At 52.5% G+C, this 15,264-nt stretch overlaps 5 protein-coding genes across 5 annotated transcripts; 2 read left to right on the forward strand and 3 right to left on the reverse strand.

The window, feature by feature from the left end:
• Positions 1-249: 249 nt before the first annotated feature.
• Positions 250-4,086, forward strand: pex1 (AAA family ATPase peroxin 1; the record flags this gene model as incomplete). The annotated part of the gene is made up of 4 exons (XM_057270710.1): positions 250-360; positions 417-650; positions 710-788; positions 848-4,086. 4 exons carry the CDS (start codon positions 250-252, stop codon positions 4,084-4,086), a joined length of 3,663 nt encoding a protein of 1,220 aa, XP_057117884.1.
• Positions 4,087-4,464: 378 nt separating this feature from the next.
• On the reverse strand, positions 4,465-6,189 carry N7481_011492 (S-adenosylmethionine-dependent methyltransferase; the record flags this gene model as incomplete). Its single annotated transcript, XM_057270711.1, has 3 exons — positions 4,465-5,400; positions 5,476-5,772; positions 5,929-6,189. The coding sequence occupies 3 exons, from the start codon at positions 6,187-6,189 to the stop codon at positions 4,465-4,467; spliced, it is 1,494 nt and encodes a 497-aa protein (XP_057117885.1).
• Positions 6,190-6,869: 680 nt separating this feature from the next.
• On the reverse strand, positions 6,870-10,645 carry N7481_011493 (carbamoyl-phosphate synthase (glutamine-hydrolyzing) CPA2; the record flags this gene model as incomplete). The annotated part of the gene is given in 4 exon segments (XM_057270712.1): positions 6,870-6,977; positions 7,038-8,964; positions 8,981-10,094; positions 10,294-10,645. 4 exon segments carry the CDS (start codon positions 10,643-10,645, stop codon positions 6,870-6,872), a joined length of 3,501 nt encoding a protein of 1,166 aa, XP_057117886.1.
• A 913-nt stretch (positions 10,646-11,558) lies between these two features.
• Positions 11,559-13,191, reverse strand: N7481_011494 (uncharacterized protein; the record flags this gene model as incomplete). Its single annotated transcript, XM_057270713.1, has 2 exons — positions 11,559-13,090; positions 13,149-13,191. The coding sequence occupies 2 exons, from the start codon at positions 13,189-13,191 to the stop codon at positions 11,559-11,561; spliced, it is 1,575 nt and encodes a 524-aa protein (XP_057117887.1).
• An 892-nt stretch (positions 13,192-14,083) lies between these two features.
• N7481_011495 (uncharacterized protein) lies at positions 14,084-15,053 on the forward strand (the record flags this gene model as incomplete). Its single annotated transcript, XM_057270714.1, has 3 exons — positions 14,084-14,246; positions 14,320-14,393; positions 14,469-15,053. The coding sequence occupies 3 exons, from the start codon at positions 14,084-14,086 to the stop codon at positions 15,051-15,053; spliced, it is 822 nt and encodes a 273-aa protein (XP_057117888.1).
• Positions 15,054-15,264: the final 211 nt, after the last annotated feature.

Below are 15,264 nucleotides of genomic sequence, written 5' to 3' on the forward strand. Positions count from 1 at the left end.
GGGCGGGCGGCAACCTTGCCTGAGACGCGTGGGTGAGGCAGGCGCGCGAAAAGGACGCGTTTCGACGCGCTCTGGTATGTAGCTGACTAAGGCTTGCTGACTCAGATCGGTGTCTGCCGTGGATAAGTCACCTGATAGCATCTATGGTCACGGGCCGAGGCTAATCGAGTGTGGAGTGGGATGTCCGGGGATGTTCTACTCCTCACTCTCTCCTTCTTCTGTTTGCGACAATAGCTTTGCGCCTTGATCATGGCGCCCAAGAAGCCCTCCACCACTGCCGAAGTTGCTCTTGTTCCACTGAAGAATTGTCTCGTCAACCTTCCGCCGTCACTCGTCTCCTTGCTGGTTAATGCCAATACGGTTAGTTACTTCCCTCGGTCAATGCCGCATTCCCGGCTAATCCTCCGCCATTGTAGCCTGCTCAAAATGTGATCATCGAATTTCAATTCAAGTCCGCCAGTGGTAAGGCCAATGGGGCTGGGGCACCGCCGCAGCGATCATGCTTCCTGGGGTGGACAGGCATGCCGAGCAAGCGTAAGCTTGCGCCAGTCGTTGCTCGAGATGGCGGCTTCTCTCGAGAACAAGAGATATCCACTGTCGAGATCGACACAACCTTCGGAAGACTGCTAGGTCTTACTGAAGGGCAGAAGGTATTTACCTCCGGTATACCAACTCAAAAATCATGTGTGGGGTAATTAACTCCTTGCAGGTCGGCCTCCTCGTACATCTTGACCCACCCGTCGCCCACACGATCAATATCGAGCCATTGACTCCAGAGGACTGGGAGAGTATGTTTGCGTATTAGGTGCTATTCTCAGGTCCTACCGCTGACCTTGTTGTGTTGTAGTCATTGAACTTCACGCCACCTTCCTAGAGCTCAATCTCCTGTCGCAGATCCGAGCCCTTCCCAACCCTTCCTATGATGCTGCCGCCGCAGGGGAGGAACACATGCACCCATTGGCGCTTCACCTTTCCCCCACTTCGACCGCAAACATTATCGTTACATCCTTGACTCCGGCCCCATCAACCACATCGCCATTTGCGAAGATCGCCCCCGATGCCGAGGTGATAGTTGCCCCGAAGGTCCGTTCAAAGACCTCTAAGTCGCCGCGCGGCGAAAGCCGAAGTACGGCTGGGAGCAGCAGAAGGAGCGCGGGTGGCCGAAGTGCTAGTAGCACTGTTCGTCCCAAGAGCAGCCGCTCTGAATCCAGCAGTAGAGGTTCTCTATACCTCAGAGGCGTTGATCGCCTCACGGCGTCTGAGATGTTCGAGCCGGAAGTTGAAGAGGACGAAGATGAAGGTCTTCGTGTCTGGGTTGATCCGGAGCTTTTGGTATCCCATGAACTCCGAGGCGCAAACTGGGCATGCGTATCCATTGTCCAGCCATCCGGTCTGAAGCCTCCGGTGGATCCACAGCAGCAACTAGCTCAACAAGAGCAAAAGAACAACGAAGCGGGAGCTCCAACAACGAAGTTGGTAGCCAAGCTTCTTCCTTGGGAGGATGCTCCAGATAACAGTCATGTTGCGATGTCGACTCTTTTGTGCACGGCCCTGGGTGCGGAGAATCTAGTTGGGGGTATTGTTCGAGTGGAAGCTGCCCCACCACAACTGCATCGCTCTGCTGTCAAGACGCTCAAGCTATATCCATTCATTGCTGACCCATCGAAGAAGAAGGACGGGCTGAAGTTTGGTGCTGACACCGCGGCTTCCCGTGATGCTCTTGCGGAGCGATTGAAGGTTATCTACGGAAGCACAGGATCGGATGTTGGACTGTTTTCAGGGCCTCTGACGGATGGGATGATTCTTCCAAAGGTTGAGAACCACCCGTCGGTATCATCCTTCGACGGCGCCATACTTCGATTCGATCCTCCCTTGAAGGGCGGCCCCGATGAGACTAAGACTATGTTTGGGTGGCTTCTCGGTTCCGAAGCGAAGCTCAACCTTGAGGTTCAAGCTGAAATTGCCAAGCCACTTGATATCAACTCATCTTCTCTGCCTTCAGATGATCCTATTCCAACTGAGATTCCTTTAATGGTTGGCATTGATTCGATCATCTCTCAGTCACTCGCCAATATGACCAAGTCCTCGTCAATCCTGCTGACTGGAGGTCTCGGAGCTGGAAAGACCGCACTTACGCATCTCCTGGCTAGTCGCCTGCGGAAAGAGCATCTGTTCAATGTAAAATATTTTTCTTGCCGCAAGCTTGTCACGGACGAGACCAGAATATCCAACATCAAGGAAGTTCTGAACCGCCTTTTTATGTCTGCTTCGTGGTGTGCTCGTCTTGGTGGGCGTGCAGTAGTGATTCTCGACGATCTTGATAAACTGTGCCCCGCGGAAACGGAAATGCAAGTCGGAAATGACAATGGTCGCAGTCGCCAGAACAGTGAAGTTATCTGTTCAATGGTTCGCGAATATTGCTCAATGAACTCTTCTGTTGTTCTGATGGCCACTGCTCAAGACAAGGAATCTCTGAACAACGTGATCATCGGAGGCCATGTGGTCCGCGAGATCATCAACATGCGTGCCCCCGACAAGGACGGGCGTCGAAAGGTTCTAGAGAAGCTGACTAGCCAGGACAAACCGACGGAATCCCTCAATGGTCATGCGCGTACCACAAGTTCCTCGACTCAGGACTCATGGCTGGATCCTTCGAACCCTGGAAGCCGCCCAAGCTCGTCCGGTGGCGATGGATTCGTCTTAGATCGTGATGTGGACTTCCTTGAGCTGGCAGGTAAGACCGATGGTTACATGCCTGGTGATCTTGTCCTGTTGGTTGCTCGTGCTCGTAACGAGGCTCTCATTCGCTCCGTTCAGGATCTGTCATCCGAAAGCAAGATGATTACTCTCGGTTCCGCGGATTTTGACAGTGCCTTGAAGGGATTTACTCCAGCGTCTCTCCGCAATGTTACTCTCACCTCCTCGACAACCACGTTCTCAGCGATCGGTGGTCTATTCGAAACCCGCAAGACCTTACTCGAGACATTGCAGTACCCTACAAAGTATGCACCCATCTTCGCACAATGTCCCCTTCGTTTACGGTCCGGTCTGCTGTTGTACGGCTTTCCTGGTTGCGGTAAAACACTCCTGGCCAGCGCTGTGGCAGGTGAATGTGGCTTGAACTTCATCAGTGTGAAGGGTCCCGAGATCCTGAACAAGTATATCGGTGCTAGTGAAAAGAGCGTTCGCGATCTCTTCGAAAGAGCTCAGGCCGCACGTCCCTGTATTCTCTTCTTTGATGAGTTTGACAGTATCGCTCCAAAACGTGGCCACGACTCCACCGGTGTCACTGATCGCGTTGTCAATCAACTTCTTACTCAGATGGACGGTGCTGAAGGTCTCTCGGGCGTCTACGTTCTAGCCGCCACATCCCGCCCCGATTTGATTGACCCTGCTCTTCTCCGTCCCGGTCGTCTCGACAAGTCTCTCCTGTGTGACATGCCCTCTCAAGCCGATCGCGTCGACATCATCAGCGCTGTTAGCTCGAAATTGAAGATGAGTGAGGAGGTGGCTGGCCGTCTGGACGAGATCGCTTCAAGGACGGAGGGTCTTTCTGGAGCCGATCTACAAGCCGTTGTATACAACGCACACCTGGAAGCCGTCCATGACGCACTTGGAGATCGCACCAGTGATGAAAAGCCCGGCGCAAAATCAAATGCTACGAAGAATGCTTCGACAAGTGCTTCCAACAGGTCGTTCATTCAATTCCTCTACTCTTCTCAAGAGGAAGCGACCGGTTCTTCTTCTCTGCCGTCGCCAGCTGTGGTCGCGGCAAAACTAGAGGCGATTAAGAACTCGCGTCGTCGTCAGCGCCAGATTGAGAATGGAACAGCCAACAATGGTCCTGCAGCTGCTCCGGCCACCAATGGCGCCGGTGCCGATGCCTCTGCAGATGAAATGCGGGACGAAATCATCGTGCGATGGGAGCACGTTGAGCGTTCTCTTGCTACCACTCGTTCTTCTCTGAGCTCTACTGAGCGCAGACGTCTCGAGGGTATTTATCGGGAGTTTATCGATGGCCGCGATGGTAAAATGCCAAATGGCGAGGCTACCAATGAGATTGGAGGTCGATCGAGTCTGATGTGAGCTGGGCTATCGGTTACTACTACTACCTTCTTATCCATCCTGCTCAAGAGAGGACTTTCTGTACATTGTATATATACACTTGCATATTTGATGTTTACTCCCCGGTATTCCGGCTCTTTCTTGTATTTATTGATTCGGCATGAACACCCCCCAAATCGTGCATTGCTTTGGAAGTCGAAATTACACATATCCAAGGTTTACAACGTGAACTTTGGCTCCCCAGACCTCTTCCTCCAGGGCTCTATAGTAAAATGATCGTATCATCGACATAGACATCACATCATCTCTTCAACTTGAAGTTTTTACGCCATGGAAAGATAGTAATACTAGTAGAAGCATACAAGCACTTTGATTCCTGTCATGGTTCCATACGATGGATCATTCCCTATCCAAAGCAAACTGAACCAACTTCTCAAGCTTCATCCACTCGGCACTAACAAGAGGCTTCGCCGTACTCGGATCAATACCATTAGCCTTGAACTCAGTATGAACCTGCTGGAAATTGGCCGCGACCAATTTCTTGAATCCAGGCACGGTACAACTCTCCATCTGCTTACTAGCCAAATCAGCAAGGATATACCACAGTATATAGTGAAAGTTGATTCCGAAGTCGTGCAATTGGATAGGATCTGCCGGGTCAGGCTCGTATCCTTGAGACAAGAAGATGGCCAACTTCGCCAGGATCCACGCGTGCACGTGTCGGACCGGGTGTGCGGGGCTGTACAATATCGGGTCGACGCGAAGGTATCGAATTGCAGCGTGGATGAATGTCTTGCTGAAGCTGTTGGCTGAGAGGAGGGCCACGATCAGGTCGTCGCGGAGCGAAGCGTATGGTTGACGGGTTAAAGGCCAGGAAGATGCTGCTTTTAGGGTGTGGAGGGCCATTTCGAGGTTTTTGATCGTTTCGATCGGTGTTGTGCTTGATGCACTGGCGGTTTGCATTAGTTCTAGTGCTTTTCGCTCGGCTTCTTCGAGGGCGGTTTTCTCTGCTTTTTCTTCTGTGGAGGAGTATTCCTTGAAGTTTAACTTTTCCTCTTGGGTGTCGGCGCATTTCGGACATTTGCAGTCGAAGAAATATCTTTCGGATAGTTCTTTGCGGCGGACTTGTTTCGGGGTCGTTGTGTCGATGTAGGATATGAAGATTTCCTCGTCTTTCTTGATTGGACGAATAGCTTTGACGAATAGCTCCTCTCCGTCAAACCCGACGGTCGAGTTATACTCGCAGCTATGGTTGATCAGAGCGGCGTAGGGATGCATGTATAACCCGACTCGGTCGTAAAGGGCGGTTGTCAGATTGAATGAGTTGAGCTCAAGCTAGGATATCGATTAACGGAAATCCTTTAAGGGGTATCTTCATTCGACAGTGTCAAATTGTCAACTGCTTCTTACCTGAGCTGCGTAAGTCATGATAACATTCTCGGTCATATCTGTCTCGGAGTAATTTTTGACAGCTTTCGAGGTCGTGATAATGCGGTCGAGGTTGGCTTGAAGCTCCTGAATCTCGTTCATATGCGTCTCGAGCTTGGAAAGAGTATCCAGCTCCTGAGAACTGTATTTCCCGCGACCAGTGCGAACAACCATGCGCATGATAGCGCGCGCGTTGTTGGGCAGGACATTAGGCTTCACCTTCTGGTAAATAGGACATTCCCCGGCGTGGGCGAATTTCCAATCTTTAGATTGACAAGTCTAGAGTTTTCCAAGGTTTATTAGAAGATTCTCTCGAAGCAAAATCAATCATCAAAATCGATATACAGATGCTGGCAGTCCCGCCACACGAATCAATCGCCCGCATAAGAAGAGAAGAGACGAAACAAACATAATATCCATGGAGCTTAAACTCACCCGATCGCAGTATTTAACCACCCGACACCCCGTACAAGCCTTTAGCTCTGCACTATTTTCCATCTGCCTTTTCCCAAAGCAGCCGGAGCAGGTATCTTCCAGGCGCGACGTATCAAGAACGGCCACAAACGGCACTTTGGCGTGCAACACATCTTCACCGACCTTTATATCCGAGGTGGCAAATAGGCCGTTTCCCATGCCCCCAGAGGAACGGGGCTCTGTTTTGGTACTGACAGATGGTAGAGGACTCCGAGATGACATTTTCAGGATATTTGTGATGTGCATTCCACCGCCAATATCGCTCTCTGATATACGCGGGAAGATGCTGACCTGGCTTAGTCATGTGCATTTTGAACCTCAGGCTTGGTATTTGGTCCACGCCTGGTAGCTACCCTAGACTATTCCAATTTGTTCAAGAGAAGCAGATCATTCTGTCCTGGCGATTGGGGAAATTCGGACTACATAGGTATGCAGAATACTACACAAATACTACATTTGTCTACCGGGAAGAGCAAGAATAATATAGAAAAGTTCTTTTGTCGCTGAAACACAAAACCAATCGACTACAAACAAATTCCGGCAAAAAAACAGGTAAGAAGCAGACCCAATTCGTTAGGCAAGATATAGATCATTTGGGAGACGGAGGAAAATGGGTTTAATGTAACTCTGAATTCCAACCACATTTCATTTCGCCACAGGGGAAAAAAGGAAAACCTCAAGTACCATCCAAAAAAAGAAACCGAATATAGAGCGGGAAAAAGAGAGAAAAAGGAAAAATGCACGCCGTCTATCAACAAGATACCCTATAGCCTGCTACACCGCCTTGAAAAGGTATGACAAGGGGTGTTAGACAGGCCCGCCTGGTTGTGTTGTGTTGTATTGTGGCGCATTTGGGGAGAGGGCTCTTTCTGTCATTTTGTGCAAGGGTTTAAATTATCAATTTACAGCAGCTTGCCGCCGACGAACTCGGACCAGCTGCGGACCTCGGAGGGGATACCCTCCTGGCGGGGCAGCTTCTCGTTCATGCACTGAGCGAAGAGTTGGGCAGTCTGGGAAGAAGTTAGTATAAATGTAGCAATAATGTGAGCGTAGGAGATGTTAGAGCTTACCTTGGGCTCCATGAAGAGGGGAACGCTGAAGTCGACAGCGTTACGGCGCATCACGTAGTCCTCATCCAGCTGGGTCTTGCCGCGGGTCTTGGCCAGGTTGAAGCAACCACGGATGTCGTACTTCTCGAAGACCTCACGGAGGGCACGCTTATCCTTCTTGGGGAATTCAATGACCTGGACGGAGGCGTTGTCCTTGCAGGTATTCTCGATGTGAGCCTTGACCTCAGGGTTGGCAGCATAGAACTTGTAGCCCAGAGGGTTCAGGTAGTCGACGATCTTGGCCAGGTAAGGCTGGGTGACATCACCACCAAGCAGGATACCTTCGCCAGACTCAGGCATGCGGAAGTTCATGGTGGACTGGAGAGAGGCCCAGTAGGCCTCGACCAGGTCCTTACCGAAGCAAGCAATCTCACCAGTGGAGGACATCTCGACGCCCAGGAAGGGGTCGGCACCAGCCAGACGGGTCCAGGAGAACTGGGGAACCTTAGTGGCCAGGTAGTCACGCTTCTCGGCCATCAGGTCAACGGGCTCAGGGACATCACGGCCGACGAGAGCCTTGGTGGCGACGTCAATGAAGTTGGTACCCAGGACCTTGCTGACGAAGGGGAAAGAGCGAGAGGCACGCAGGTTGCACTCGATGACCTTCAGCTGGGGCTCAGCACCCTCGGCGTCAGCCTTGATGATTTGCATGTTGAAGGGACCGGTGATGTTCCAGGCCTTGGCGACCTTCTCGGCGATCTCCTTGACACGGCTCATGATGGAGGCGTCGAGGTTGGCAGGGGGCAGGACCAGAGTGGCATCACCAGAGTGGACACCAGCGGGCTCAACGTGCTCACTGACGGCGTGGACGATGAGGTTACCGTTGGAGGCGACAGCGTCAACATCGATCTCCTCAGCACCCTCGATGAACTTGGTGATGACAACGGGGTGGTCGGGGGAGACGGCGGCGGCGTTGAGAAGCTTCTCCTTGAGCTCATCGACACTGTAGATGACGTTCATGGCGGCACCAGACAGAACGTAAGAGGGACGGACAAGGACGGGGTAGCCGACGGAATCGGCGAACTTCTCGGCCTCGGACACGGAGCTCAGCTCCTTCCAGGCGGGCTGGTCAACACCAATGCTGTCCAGGATCTGGGAGAACTTGTGACGGTCTTCAGCCTTGTCAATATCCTCGGGGTTCGTACCAAGAACAGTGGCGTTACCAGTCTCCTGGAGACGCAGAGCAATGTTCTGAGGAAGCTGGCCACCGACAGACACAACGACACCACTGGAGTTCTCGAGCTCGTAGATATCCATAACACGCTCGTAGCTCAGCTCCTCGAAGTACAGCTTATCAGCGGTATCGAAGTCAGTGGAGTAGGTCTCGGGGTTGTAGTTGATCATGACAGTCTTCTTGCCCATGTTGCGGAGAGACAGGGTAGCGTTAACAGCACACCAATCGAACTCAACGGAGCTACCAATACGGTAAACACCGCTACCCAGGATGATGATTCCATGGTCATCGAAGGTAACATCGTGGGAAGTAGCGTTGTAGGTAGTGTACAGGTAGTTGGTGTCGGCAGGGAACTCAGCAGCCAGGGTATCAATCTTCTTAACCCAAGGAGTGATACCGAAGGACTTACGGCGAGCACGGACATCATCCTCAGAGGCACCAACCAGGAGGGAGATCTGCTTGTCAGAGAAGCCGAGCTTCTTGGACTTCATCATCATCTCGGGCTTGAGGCCGAAGAGGCTGCCAATCTCCTTCAGCTCGTTGTTGCAGTCAACAATGTTCTGGATCTTGTACAAGAACCACTTGTCAATCTTGCTGAGCTCGTGAACCCGGTCAACGGTGTAGCCCTCGTGGAGCATAGCCTGGCCAACGGCCAACCAGCGGCGGTCAGTGGGGGTTCGCGAGAACATCATCAAGGTTCTCGAAGTGGTCACCCTGGAGACCAAGGTACTTAGGGTCGACCTGGCGGATAGCCTTCTGGAGGGACTCCTCAAAGGTACGGCCAATAGCCATAACCTCACCGACAGACTTCATAGCACTGCCGATGTCACGGTTAACGTGCTGGAACTTGCTCAGATCCCAACGGGGGATCTTGGTAACGATGTAGTCCAGACTGGGCTCGAAGTTGGCAGTGGTGGTCTTGGTGACGGCATTGGGAAGCTCGGGAAGAGTGTGGCCGAGACCAATCTTGGCGGCAGTGTAGGCCAGGGGGTAGCCGGTAGCCTTGGAAGCCAGAGCAGACGAGCGAGACAGACGGGCGTTAACCTCAATGACACGGTAGTCGAGTCCATCGGGCTGCAGAGCGTACTGCACGTTACACTCACCAACGACGCCCAGGTGGCGGACGATCTTGATGGCAGCAGTACGCAGCATGTGGTACTCCTCGTCGGACAAAGTCTGACTGGGGGCAACGACGATAGAATCACCAGTGTGAACGCCGAGCGGGTCGAAGTTCTCCATGTTGCAAACAGTGATGCAGTTGTTAGCAGCGTCACGGACAACCTCATACTCGACCTCCTTCCAGCCCTTCAAGGACTTCTCAACCAGAATCTGGGGGGAGAGAGACAGAGAGCGAGAAGACAGATCACGCAACTCATCGGCGTTGGCAGCGAAGCCAGAACCCAGACCACCCAGGGCGTAGGCGGAACGAACGATGATGGGGTAGCCAACCTGCTCGGCGGCCTTCAGAGCATCATCAACGGTCTCGACAGCAACGGACTCGGCAATGGGGATGTTGATCTCGTTCAGGGCCTGAGAGAAAAGTTCACGATCCTCACTGGTCTCGAGAGTCTTAATGCTGGTTCCCAGGACCTTGACGCCATAGCGCTCGAAGATACCCATGCGGTTCATCTGAACACCCAGGTTCAGACCAGTCTGACCACCGAAGGTGAGCAGGATGCCATCGGGGCGCTCGCGCTCAATGACGTGGGTGACATATTCGGGAGTAACGGGGAGGTAGTAGACCTCATCGGCCAGCTTGTGGTCGGTCTGGATAGTCGCGATGTTGGGGTTAATCAGGACGGACTGGACACCAGCCTCCTTGAGGGCCTTGAGAGCCTGGGAGCCTATATGAAGCAAAGCAGAGTATTAGTCACTGCCGTGAAGAGGAAGCAGCTGGGGAAATATTGTGGAGATGGCGTAACGACGCTCCATGTGATTCTCCGCGGGAGAGAAGGAGAGCACGCGAGCTCCCTCGCATTCACTCCGGCGAGGAGATATCACGCTCGTGCATCACCCCAATTCCATTTGACGCATTGAACATACCGGAGTAATCGAATTCACCAGCCTGACCAATGCTCAGACCACCGGAACCAATGACCAAAACCTTCTTCACGTCAACAAGGTTGCTGCCAGTCTTGACGGCACCGCTGTTGAGGTAAGACTCGGCGGTGGGGGTCTGCTGGGCCTCCGCCAGGCGACGGAGCGAGCTGGAGAAGGAGCGCAGCTGCTGGGAGCGAGCCGCCGAGGGAAGCTTCTGCAGGCGCAGGGCCGATGCCGTGGAGCGAACGGAGGTCTGGGAGGTGAAAGTGCGGAGAGACAAGGCCGGGCGAGCCTCAACGAGGCATCGCTGGCGCAGGAGGGTGGCAGCCTGCCCACAACGAGCTGCAAGAACCATGGCGGCGCGAAAGCGTCGGAGACAGCAGTTCAATGGCTCGAAGGTGGGAACTTGAAGTGGTTGTAGAAGATGAGTCCTCGATGCTGCGGAGGTCTTTTTTTTCCCCCACCGCTTCGCTAATTGGCTGCTCCCTCACCGTACGTGCTCCACTCCTTTTTCCTCCAACGAAAAGAAAAAGGCTGTCGAAGTCAATTGCACAGAAGATAGAAAAGCTAATTATTCTAGAGTGTCAGGATAGAATAAAATACTGGATTGACTGAATAGACTGGATTGATTCGAATTAATTCCAGTTGTAAGCGGTGGATTTGCACGATCTTGACAATTTTTTCAGCAATTTCCGGCTGAATGAGTCAATAGTCGACGGTGACTGTGGATATCCTGGGGCTCCTCATGACGCTGCGTCACGAGTGTTAAATTATTTTCTAAGGTAGTGGGTATATAGAGGATTCTAAATCAGATGCACAAAGGGCTCCATACATGGCATACAGAGAATTCCATCTTAATTGAATTCAGTCCGTACTTTGACTAAAATATAATAACATCTCACCTGGGCATGTAAGTTGTTGGGGTGCGCCGATGCCGGACAAACTAGGGCCATCCTGGGCCACCCTTACTGGCAATTCTTATCTGTGCAGGATCGACGCTTCGCCAGCCCGGGCCGGCACTCCTTCGTCTTATCATCTTACGAGAAAATTTATCTCTAGCCTTAAGGATCTGCTAGCACTTACATACGAGTATGACGAACGAGGAAAATTACATAGTCCATGTACATGCCTAGCAACTCGTTTCCCCTTCATGTAGTCGAAATACTGTACATCGTAGCTCCTCCCAATTGAGGGCAATATCGATTGACGCATAACAATCCGCCTCGTCTGCAATTACTGTACCAGTAATGCGACTGACTGGAATTTCCTCATTCAATTCCCACTCGCCCATTCAACCCTCCCCAGGGCCCCTTGGCACGTTTTTCCTGTCGAGACCCACTTGCCCCTCGTCCTGTGCGAGCTTCGGAGGCCCATATATCTGACGCTTCCGAGTCCTGCTCCACACCCTCACGCATGACCTCATCTAGATCTTGATTAAGTAGATCGTACACTTCGCCGAGTGTCTTGCGGGCATCTTGCGTGACCTCTGTCCCCAATGCGATCTTCTGCTGTACATATTCTCGCCCCTGTGTACCCGCTGCGTTCGAGGCGAATGACCACGCTTCGGCGAGCGTGACCAACTCATCGGGCGGTTTGGTATCAGTACGAGCATTCTGGACTTGGTTGCGAGAATTGAGGGCGGCAACGGCATGTTTGAAGCGTGGTTGTCGGGCTAGAATAGGGTATTCGGGGAGGAGATGACTTTCGTCTCGGAGACGGTGCAGAGCCCGGAGAGTGGTGGATTTTTCTTTCGCGAGGAGCCCGGTTAAATAGGTTTTTTGGAGTGCCATTGTCTTCTGGCTCTTGGATAGTGGAACGAGGTTCTCCGTCGCGAAGACCAACGCATCTAGCGGGTCGGGTGCTGGTATTTCTTCAGTAGGGATCTCAGGTCGTTGGCTTGGCCGGGGCGCAGGCTTAGTCGTCACGATCACAGGTTGACAGGCCTTGGATGCGACATCGAGTAATTCCCGTCGAGCCTTGAGGTAGGCGGCATATTGCTCGCTAATATTGGCCTTTTGTTCTTCGATGAGATGTTGGGTCTCTTCAATCTCCTCCGGCGGCAATTCTTGTACCATACTCTCGTCGGGGTCTCCTTCGCTGATGAGACGTTCCTCGACCCATTGTACTAACTCATCACGGGTCCGTCGTAAGGCTTGGAGTTTGACGGCGGGCGTAGGTTCGCGTGGAGGTGTACCTTCTCTCGACTCATGTCGCGACTTTACCCTCTCGAACAGCTGCTTTTCCCGATCCAACTGCGCCCGGGCACGAACCACCGCTCGTTCAAGGTTATGAACCAAACCTTCGAGGTCTGTGTGAGAATTGCCACGACCGGGTCCCTCGGCCTCTAGACCCTCCGATAGTAGCAGGCCCTGATCAGGGCTCTCCCGGGCATCGAGATTCTCTGCCCGATCTGCAGATCCATTCGCTTGGAGCTCAGCAAGATAATGCTCGAAGACCTTCAGTTTGGCATGACGACGTCGATCGCGCAGCAGCAGGAGATAATCTCGCAGCTCCGCCCCAGGTTCCTGGGGATCGACAGGGTCAGCAGGGCGGTGCCTGGTTGCCCGTTGACGTCTCAGCGAGGCTACATCCTCTGACACAGCCTGCAGCCCCTTCCTAGCAGCGACATTGGCCTGCAGGGCCTTCAGGTATTCCTTTCGTAGTCCCGGGAGATCAGCAGGGATGCGCTTCACGTCGGCGACGGCATCGGTCGGCGCGCATAGTGCGAGGTGTGATTGGGCGATATTCGGGTCGACATCTTCGGTGTAGACGATAAAGGAGCGCAGGTACAACGTCAGGGCTTGTCGAATGCGGAGAGCCTCTTGTCGGGGCTTGATGTAAGGAGCGAGCGGTTTCACGAAGGGTGGAATGTGGGTAGGGGGGGTCGTTGGGTCGGGTCATGGTGTCATTGGTAGGAGTTGCCACGGCTAAGTGCCTCGTACCCAGTAGCTAGCAGGTACAGTAGGTATGTATCGAGTCAGATTGATTATTGGAACTCCACAGACAACAAAGATATGTCGACACTTTCGTTGTTGTTTTGCCGATTTGGGATGCTTAGTCATGCAGATCAACCGTGGAGCTTACTAGTTAGTAGTTACTACAGGGAGGGTACTCTAGTATTGTTTGGGAGCTGCGAGGAGTTTCTCAGCTTGTCTATCTTCAGGCTAGGATGATGACGTGCAGTGATGCCCAAAGATGTGGTCGATCGACCAGTTGAGAGATTTCAAGTTGAGCTTGAGGTATATATCTCGTCGTAGATCAGCGAAAGTGCCAGTGGTTCATACTTTGTACACCAGGTGGACTGGAATTGTATAGTATGCATTCAAGTTCCTAAATTCTAGTGCTACTATAGACTACGGATTCCGAGGCTATCGCGCTAGTACCCTGGCAAATAATGGCCAGTCGATTGATCACCTGCAACTGGTGCTGTGAGTGTCCAGGATAGTATGCCCAGGTGGTCACTGGTCACTAGGGTGTTGGGAGGGGCTTCCCCTGTCATAACTTATAAGTAATCACCTCCCTGCACCGACCTTCATCAGATGATCATCATCACCCACACTCTGGAATGTTTCAAGTTCACTGGGGAATTCCGATCAAGGGGCTGCTGTTTTGATCAGCTCTGCCACGCCTTCGCTGCCCGACGCTAAAACACTGCACTCTGTCCAAGGTTTATAGTTCGCTGGCCAGCTGCTCTTTGTTCAAGTTTCTTTATGCCTTCTGCAGGTTCAGAGGAGCTCAACCATTGATACCCAGAAACCCATAGCATCCCTGCTATTTGCTAAGATCTGGCATCATGGCCCCCGATCTCAGTGGCCTGGATTCCACTCCCCGTCGACCCCGCGCCGCTACCTCGGTGCTACCAGCCATGGTGACACCCTCCTATGCGGCTCCTACCCAGCACTCAGGGAGCCCACCGCTAGGATCAAGTGAGTATGGTATAACTAGTACAGCTCAAGGTAAGCTTCGCCCACCACTCGTTTCTGTTATCGGATGATCATTTGGAAACCTTGGAACTGACTGGTTCGCCAGGGCCACTGCGGCATCCCAAACCCCTCACCCCATCGGATCTCCATATGGCCTTGGAGAAGGAGCAGGAGGCGATGGTGAGTTCAACTTGAACAGAGCGGCTATTTTCAATACACCGAATACTTAGTATCTAACACAATTTTCTGATCTAGGTGAATCGGTTGACCCGCGAACTTTCCCTCCTCCGTCAACAAACCGCATCCACAGCATCGACAGCTTCCTCCACCTCCAATTTCAATGATTCTACGGATGGGCTCTACACATCCCCGAATCTGGGAAGCTCGACTCGCTCGCAGTCTTCCCGTCGACATCGATCCTCATCCAGTCTCAGCGCCCACACCCCGTCAGCCCCAGTTCCTCAAACTGCAAGCGTGACGGGGATTGCTCCCTCTCGCGAAGCGCCAACTCGCCCGGTTCGCAGTCGTGAGGCATCTCTGACATCTCGCCGGCCCTCAGTCGGATCCTTATCGTCTTATTCGCAATACCCCCACGGTGAAACCTACGGTAGCAGTCCTACCATTTATCCTCACCGGAACTCGGTGTCGCAAACCCACCTTGGTCACTCCGGTACACCCATGTCACGAAGCGAGGAAGTTGCATTCCACAAATCAGAGTTTGATATCGTCAGACGAGAGAATGACATGCTTCGGAGACGGGTGCGGGAGCTGGAGAGTACGTTAAAAACCCTGAAGGAGGGACATTCTGAGGGACCGACAGGAACGGACTTGGAGATTTAGTTTTAGTTCATTTCTTCTTGACGCATAGCCCGGAGCGTTGCACCTTTCGATTACATTTCTGGACACTGCAGGCAGACACAAATTAAGGAAGCGTTCTTTTATCTTATTATTATCTTTGATTTCTGTACAGTACCTTCTAGTAACACATCGATTGCCATGGAGCACCGTAACCGTACTGTCCCCACTAATATAGATAGTAACCACTAATCAG

This window comes from Penicillium waksmanii (assembly GCF_028829765.1).
Source record: "Penicillium waksmanii strain IBT 27052 chromosome Unknown utg000009l:1.0-4314994.0:1.0-4318279.0, whole genome shotgun sequence".
NCBI lineage: Eukaryota > Fungi > Ascomycota > Eurotiomycetes > Eurotiales > Aspergillaceae > Penicillium > Penicillium waksmanii.